This window comes from Sinocyclocheilus anshuiensis, unplaced genomic scaffold (genome assembly GCF_001515605.1).
Source record: "Sinocyclocheilus anshuiensis isolate Anshui unplaced genomic scaffold, SAMN03320099.WGS_v1.1 scaffold304, whole genome shotgun sequence".
In the NCBI taxonomy this organism is placed as follows: Eukaryota; Metazoa; Chordata; class Actinopteri; order Cypriniformes; family Cyprinidae; genus Sinocyclocheilus; species Sinocyclocheilus anshuiensis.
Genome location: NW_015555737.1, coordinates 681,939 through 690,543, shown reverse-complemented (window position 1 = coordinate 690,543; position 8,605 = coordinate 681,939). Strand labels below are relative to the sequence as shown.

General features: G+C 38.6%; 1 protein-coding gene across 2 annotated transcripts in view; it reads left to right on the top strand.

The window, feature by feature from the left end:
- mical3a (microtubule associated monooxygenase, calponin and LIM domain containing 3a) overlaps nt 1-8,605 on the top strand; it is a 92,569-nt gene that overhangs the window by 31,694 nt on the left and 52,270 nt on the right. For both annotated transcript variants that reach the window (XM_016466621.1, XM_016466620.1), the window contains exons 2-7: nt 3,189-3,566; nt 3,711-3,918; nt 4,342-4,458; nt 4,636-4,737; nt 6,207-6,362; nt 6,823-6,923. In XM_016466621.1, the coding sequence (XP_016322107.1) occupies nt 3,291-3,566; nt 3,711-3,918; nt 4,342-4,458; nt 4,636-4,737; nt 6,207-6,362; nt 6,823-6,923 (960 nt within the window). In that variant the 5' untranslated portion in view covers nt 3,189-3,290. The remainder of the gene's footprint in view (nt 1-3,188; nt 3,567-3,710; nt 3,919-4,341; nt 4,459-4,635; nt 4,738-6,206; nt 6,363-6,822; nt 6,924-8,605) is intronic.

The window sequence follows — 8,605 nt, the reverse complement described above, 5'->3', positions numbered from 1 at the left end:
GTGCACATTTTACTTTCACTTTTGAATTAGCGGCAGTTAGGCATCAATTACTTGAATGCAACAACAAAATACGTCAAACTCACTTTAGCGTATATATAAAACATATCACTTTTATTAACAAAACGAATAAAAATACACCATTCTATAGGGCAGGCTATGCCTAATATAAAATAACAAATAGCTAACTTACATAAAGTTTAAATAGGTATACAAAACTGGAAATAGGATAAGTAAACATGTATAATATATAACCAAATAAATAAGAAACGTAGAACGTTTATTAGCAAAACGAGTAAGAAAACTTGAGGAGGCACGGCATACACCTTGCTGTCAAATAAAATAAATAAATGACACAAAGTTTAAATAAAGTAAAAATCGGCAAACAAAGTGGAACCAATTAAATAAGAAACGAATGTTTAAAAAAAACGTCCAAAATCACAGGCTTTTCAAAATCCAAAATACTGCCAAACAGGCGCTTTTGCATCTAGTTTCGAAACTAAATCATCCGCGATCGTCTTGTCTGTCTCACCTCACCTCACTCTTCTTGTCAGTCAGCTCGACTCACTCTCCTCACTGGAGAAATTAAATCTGATCTGTGATGCGACTGTCGTTCGGCACGCTGCATGGAGCAGCCGCGTTCAGTTTTTAATTGTAGTGTCTGTTCTTTTACTGAACTAAATGACATCAAAACGACGGTGGGGGTCGGTGCCGCGGTGGGCAAGTGACGTAACCGGTGTTGCGGCTTAACACCGGTATCACCGTCAACACCGTCTATCGCGGCAAGCCTACAGCCCTACATGTAAGGCAGATATCATTATATCACGTCTTGTGGCTTTGTGACACTACTGAGGCTTTTAGTGGCTGGCTGCTGTGTTGAGGCGATTGCTGGCGCAGCAGTTTCAGAGCGGTGAGGTCAGGAGCGTGTTTTCACAGCACACTAAAGCTGGAACCGAGTGAAAGGGCCCTCACACTAACCCTTCACCTACCTTCCCTTTCACCGGCTTTCTGTGAGGTGGAGATTTCCTTCATCTAGACCACACCTTAGCAGTGTGTGTGAGTCTGAATTCGTTTAATGGGAGTGTGTGTGTGTGTACATGTCCTTGGCCTTGACAAACTACTAATTTGTGATATTTTAGATGTTCTATTTCAGTGGCTGACAGTTAACTGTGGCCACTTTCAGTTGCCCGATTGAAAAACAGTCTAAATGTGATTCTTTTGATGGGTCTGTTTTATGTATTCAACAATTTTTTTTGATTACTCAGCATTCTTTTTTCTCTCGACGTGTTTAGAATGTCTTGCTTTAAAAATATTCTTTCGGAGAGGTCTCCTGCACACTGTTGCCGAAATGTTTGGTCATCAGCATTTCTGGGCTTTTTTCCCCTTTGTTGGCCAATGTCAATGAGATCTGGTCTTTGTCAGCCTGTATCGAAGAATGCAACATTCTGAGAGACGCATTTGTGAGACTTTTTCTCACCATTTAAATGCAAAGTAAACTGTGGTTGGTTGGTTGCTTTACATGTCAGGAGGTCTCTTCCTGTTTGAATGGCCAGTTCTTGACCAAAATAAGCTCTAAAGAGGAACAGGCTGACAAAGGTTTGGCGATGCAAGACTATTTCACACCTGATTAGGACTTGGTGTCAGCAATAGTTTTTGTTATTCATGCAGCACTGTGGTTGGTTTATCATGTCTGGGGTGACTCTTTCACAGTAGAATGCATGAACTTCCAATATTACAGCATTTCCTGTTTGGGTTTCTGTGCGTTCATCAGACTTTCTGTGGTCACTGACTCCGAGATAAGGGCATGGGGCATTCTCAGCTCTTTCTGATGCCAAGTCTTTATTAAAGCTTCTAGGTCCTTTAGGCTATGTTAAATTTTCCAGACAAGGTTTTGGCAGCCCACTCTGTGTTGATGAAACGTGTTAACTTTTTAACGGCAATGGCAGTTTTATTTATATAGCACTATTTAGTGCAACCAGAATTGACCAATGTGCTTTACAATAGAATAACTAAAAACTGCAATAACACAATGAAAAGTAAAAAGCAGTAAAACCAAGAGGAAGGGGGAAAAAAAACATAACATGCAACAAAAACATAGGACAAGGATAAAGAGTGCTAAACCAGAATTTAAAGCCTTATCAAACAGATAGGATTTTAATTTAGACTTAAAAATAGCCACAGACGAAGCCATTCTAATAAAAGTGGGCAGATCATTCCAGAGTCTTGGGGCAATTGTAGCAAAAACGCAATCACCCCTGCACTTCCGCCTCGTCTTGGGGTTTTAAAACCTGTTTTATAGACCTGTTTTACACAGTATGTTTTATATAGCTGCATTATATCATGTTCTTGCCCTGTAGAAACATAAAGTGATATCTTAAATTCCTCATGAAATTAAAATTGACTCCATTTACTTTGTTAGTGCACATTGCAAATCTTAAGGTGAACAATTAATCTGTGCAAGTTAATCGACAAAAAAAAAAAAAAAATGTTTGTCTTGGTAATCTTTAATCAAAATCTGAACATTTGCTTCCCCTCTGAAATGGCATTCCTTCTGTGATGTCAGTTTGATGAACATATATCCTTAACCACGTCCCTCCAACCTTTAGGTTGCTGTGAGTGTGAGATGGAGACGAGGAGCACTAAAATAAAACCCTGCCCTCGATTCAATATTCCGTTTCAGTTGAAAATACGTCACTATACTGAAATAAGTAGGCAGCAAATTAATCCTGTAGCAATGCTTGTTTTATTCCGAGAGTTTAATTAAAATTGGGTAATTTATCACCAATTATTATAGGATAGTGAGGTATGCTTGTTTAAATAGTTTGTTTCTGAAACTAAACCAGGAAGCTTCCATATCTCTCCTTTCTGTTAAAGCCATGCTTTGTGGAAATGTTATTTAAATGTTATAATCTCTTTATCATTGAAGAAAATCTAATAAGAAGGCCTAGATGCTATCTGCAGATTTTCATCGCATTTTCTGCACTTATTTTTAGGCAAGTTGTCTGAAATGGTTTAAAAAAAAAAGTGATGTGCTCTCATTGATAATTAATAATAACACTTTTTCAAAATAAGCCAAAATATTGAATAAACAATTATTTTTTACTTCTGCATAGTTTTGTGCATTTCCACATGTGCCACAGTGATGTACTGTATATATAAAATATTTGATACATCTTTTTTTCTTCATTCAGGATGAAAATGACCTATGGCGGAAGTTGAATCGCAAACAGAGAGACTCTGAGTAAGCTGGACGGGGCCTGTCCCATAATCCCCGCTCGTCGGGTCAAGGGACCATGGGAGATGGAGGCGTCAATGCGGTGGGAGAAGGGGTGAATCAGTCCCATGTGTTCTTTGACCGCTTCGTCCAGGCCACCACCTGCAAAGGCACTCTCAAGGCTTTTCAAGAGCTTTGTGACTTCCTGGAACTCAAGCCCAATGAATACCGTGTGTTCTACCACAAACTCAAGTCCAAGCTCAACTACTGGAAAGCCAAAGCTCTCTGGGCCAAGTTAGACAAGCGCGCCAGCCACAAAGAATACAAAAAAGGAAGGGCCTGTGCCAACACCAAAGTATGAAAGTTTCCCTGGGGTGAAAGAGAGTGTTTTGGTTATTAGTTCTCAAACTTGCAATGTTCTGGTATTGCTTAAAATAGATTCTTTATGGACTTTGTGGCTTGATAATTAGGTTTTTACTCCTTATGAATTGTTTCTCAGTGTCTGATCATTGGAGCTGGACCATGTGGTTTGCGTACAGCCATAGAGCTGGGCTTTCTTGGAGCCAAGGTGGTTTTGTTGGAGAAGAGGGATGCATTCTCCCGAAACAATGTGCTCCATCTTTGGCCTTTCACCATTCAGGATCTGAGGGGTCTTGGAGCCAAGAAGTTCTACGGCAAGTTTTGTGCTGGAGCCATCGACCATATCAGTAAGTAGTATATCAAACGATTTTTTCATGACAGCTAGTGGACAGCATTAAACGTAGATGGGTTAGACACATTGGAGACTTTCAACAATTACTCAAACCACCTTCCGAGGTGTTCAAGGACTCCCAGCAAATGTAGTGTAAATACTAATGCATACTGATTCATCCCAGACGTTAAATAGCTGCCCACTCATGTAATCATTGTGGGATGTGTTGGGGAAAACCTGCCAAAACAAGGTCTTTAAACTTTGCCAGCAAGATAGAACTGGTTTGGCTAAGAAGAAAATAAATTGGACTTGTAAAAGTGATGCATCTAATCAGAGGAACTTTTCTAGAACGTCTTGTCCACGTTTTGAGTCAGATTTTAATACCATGTGTAAATGGAGTCTCAGATGTGGTTTTTGTTTTTGTAATCTCTTACTGCAGGTATTCGTCAGTTGCAGCTGATGCTCTTGAAGGTAGCTCTTCTCCTTGGCATCGAGATTCACGTCAACGTGGAGTTCAGAGGCCTCATTGAGCCACCAGAAGACCAAGAGAATGAGAGTAAGATCAGTTTCTCACGTCCTTTCCATGCTAAAGTTCAGCAGTTCCATTCGTTTGTTTCCATTTCCACATAAATGCCAGTCGTTCTAAAGAGCCTAGGCATATCCTGAATGGATACCAAGTCTTGCGGAGAAAGGACTTGTCTGTCAGCGCTGAACATGCTGTTGGTTTTTCCAGGAATTGGGTGGAGAGCCGAGGTCCACCCCAGAACACATCCAGTCAATGAGCTAGAGTTCGACGTCATAATTGGGGCTGATGGGAGGAGAAACACGCTGTCAGGTAAGAATATAGCACTTCATATAAAATCATAATTGAGAATGTCCTCTCTTTGAATCTTTAGTTCTTGTCTAGACAGGAACAAAAATAATTAGTGGTGCTTGCCTTGGGATTTGAACAAACCTCAGTGTGTAACTTGTCCTGCAGACATGAATGATATCTCAAATCATGCTGCTTATTCAGCAGAAGTGTGCTTATACTTGAATGAATAAACTTGGCAAATCAAAAATGGGTCAAAAATCTTGTAGACTTGCACTAACATTCAAATGTTTGTAGGATGTTTTTAAGATTTTTAAATGGTTTTGAAAGAAATCTCTTATCCTCACCAAGGCAGAATTTATTAAAATTGTGTAATATTATTACAATTAAAATACTGTTTTCTTTTTTTTGGAAATGTAATTTATTTCTGTGATGCACAGCTGAGTGTTCAGGATCCATTACTCCAGCCTTCAGTGTCACATGATCCTTCAGAAATCATACTAATATGCGGATTTGGTGCATTAGATACATTTTCATGATTCTTTAAATAGAACGTTGAAATGCTTTTATCATATAAATATAATTTGTAACAATGTAAAATTCTTTATTGTCACTTTTACGTTTACATTTACATTTAGTAGATGCTTTTATCCAAAGCGACTTACAAATGAGGACAATAGAAGCAATCAAAACCAACAAAAGAGCAATAATATGCAAGTGCTATGACAAGTCTCGGCTAAAAAAAAATAGATAAAATAAAATTAGATTAGATTAGAGAGTGCTAGTGTTAGAGGGTCAAATAAAGATGGAAGATATGTGTTTTTATCTGTTTCTTGAAGATGGCTAAGGACTCAGCTGCTCGAAGTGAGTTGGGCAGGTCATTCCACCAGGAGGGAACATTTACTGTTCCCTTCTGGCGGAATGACCTCTAGTGATTTTGTGGCTCTTTGGGATGGCACAATAATACGCCCTTCACTTGCAGAATGCAAGCTTCTGGGCACATCAGTCTGAAGTAGTGAATTTAGGTAAAGGGGTGGTTTTGTAGGCACACATCAATGCCTTGAATTTTATGCGAGCAGCTATTGGTCAGCCAGTGCAAACTGATGAACAGAGGTGTGAGGTGTCACTTTTGGTCAGTTTAATGTGTCCTTAGCTGCTGAATTAAAAAAAAAAAACTTTACTGAAAGGTGTAGTGTACATTTAAAGATGACACATGATTTTCTGGTCACTAGATATGCATAGGACGGATTTTGACTAAAACACTAACAACTAAAAACACTAACAACTGCATAGCAGCACATTCAAAACACTCAATGTCTTCGTAACAAACTGGCAACCACCTAGTAAAATGGTGGTGGGTTTTGCACCACTCACATTTTCTTCAAATATGTAAAAAATCTAGTTTTTAGTCATTGGAAATCTCACTGATCTGTTGTTGATCTGCATAAACATTTTGGCATTCATACTTATGAATGTGTATGCTGTCTCTCCAGGTTTCAGGAGGAAGGAGTTTAGGGGCAAATTGGCTATTGCTATCACAGCTAACTTCATTAACCGCAACACAACTGCAGAAGCAAAGGTGGAGGAGATCAGTGGAGTAGCCTTCATCTTCAACCAGAAGTTCTTCCAGGACCTTAGAGAAGCCACAGGTACAATAAGCACTCTTATTGAATATATATGTCAGAATTTGATGTAAGAACAGCAGCTACAGCTCATAGCTAACAGAAGAACTCTTGTTATACTTTTAGAGAAGCTCTTGTGGTACTTCTAGAAGATCCAGCAGTGTAGGAAACAAATACTTGAAGAATCTCGTATTGAAGAGCTGTTCCTGTGCTTTGTGCTGAGTTGGCAGACTTTGTTGCTGTTTTCTGAGTTGTATAATCACTGTTATTCTTCTCTCTCTCTGTCCTGTTGATGGAGGGAGTGGGCGCATTATCCGCCGCACAGATGGAACTTAATTACATCTGTGAACGGATGCAAACAACTTCCTCTTTCTATCTCTGTTGCCCTCTTTTTCCCCCCTTGACATGCTGTCTGTCACAACTCCACTTCAATCTCTTCCTCCCGCTCGCTCATTTAGTCTTTTTCTCTTTTGGTTTGCCTCCACAGGAATTGACCTGGAAAACATTGTCTACTATAAGGATGACACACACTACTTTGTAATGACTGCCAAAAAGCAGAGCCTGCTGGAGAAGGGCGTCATTCTACATGTGAGTGATCAAAGAGTTTGACTAGTGCAGTTTTCTAACCAATCTCCACTCTTTTATTTTCACTTCTCCCTCCCTCTTTAACTCTTTCTCTTCCTGTTTGCCTTTCTCTGTCCCTTAGAAAAGTACTAGCACACCTCTGCTCAAGGCAGATGATTAGAAATGCAATACAAACTTGAATTGAAAAAACAAGCATGAACAGAAGCTTGTTTTAGCTGGCCTGGTTTGTCTGTTTTAGATGGATTTTGACACTTTTCAACTGGTTAGGCAGGGAAGCCAGCTGACCAACCAGCTAAACCAGATGCACACTAGCTTGGTGAGGCTGGGGGAAGATCTTAAACAATCTAAAACCAGCAGAAACATCTGGTTTTAGGTGTCTTTTGGGTGTTGCATGCCAAAGTACCGTAGCCAGAACCGCTAATGATTATTTACTACCATTCAAAGGTTTGAAATCAGTTACATTATTCATTTTTTGAAAGAAATTAAGTTTTATTCAGCAAGGATGCATTGCATTTATCAAGTTACTTACAGTAAAGGCATTTATAATGTTGCAAAATATTTTTATTTTGAATAGTAAATGTTCTATTTATCAAATAATCCTCAGAAAAATCGATCACATTTTCCACAAAAAACAAAAAGCATAAATAATTAGAAGCACAACTGTTTTCAACATTGTTGATAAGAAGAAAAGATTCTTGAGCACAAAAATGTATTTCTGAAGGTTCTAGGTGTTTAATTCTGTCTTTAGGAGGCCATAGGAATGTAAATAATCATTACTTGGTGTGGACAGTCTCTTTCCTTTTATTCACAATGAGCTCCTCTGCTCTGTGCCCAGTACTGCCAAGTTTGTTGAATCATTAACAGGGAGCCTCAATCCCAGCCCTCTCTCTCACACTCACACACAAACTCTTGCACAATACAACTGATATAATGATGCACAGTAATGATACCAATTAATGTAGCCGGACTGGTTGCGAGAGAGGGATGCTTACTTTGCATTTTTCAGGATAAATTACAGAATCCCACTGGACAAAACACTCGTGTTTAATATGCAGGATTACGCTTTAACTGTAATGGTGCTCAGAATAAAGCCATTTTAAATGAGTGTCAGCGTTGAGAGTCCTCATCTGTTTTAAAGAGCCTGACTGTTAGAAGAAACAAACACTGCTCGCTCGTAGCAACATGAATCAGAGAGGAAAAGACCTCTCAAATATCCCATTACCACACCCACAGCCACTCAGGACTGAACTATATGCCTCGTGGTGCTCTTCAGTTGCAGAAAACTTTGAGTGTAGTTTTAAAGTATCATAACCGCCTTTAAAAGTTTTTTAATAATTATATTTTCCTCAGTGCCAAAAATTAGTTTGACTATTTCTGTTAAATTCTGTCTTATCAAAAAGATGCCACCAACATTAATACTGGTCATAATATATTTTATTATTTACGTAGAAAAATACAATATACAGTGGGTACACATTTGGCTGTGAAAATACCCCCAAAAGATTATTTAAAGCTTTTCTTGTGTTAAATGAGAAAGTATTAATTAGACATTACAAATAGTAGCTTTAGAAATATTTTATTTGATTCAACATAAAATTTATTACACATAATTGTTTAGGCTACAATGGCCTAACATAAACAATGGAACATAAAAGGAGATAATTTGTGAAATATCTTTTTTTTTT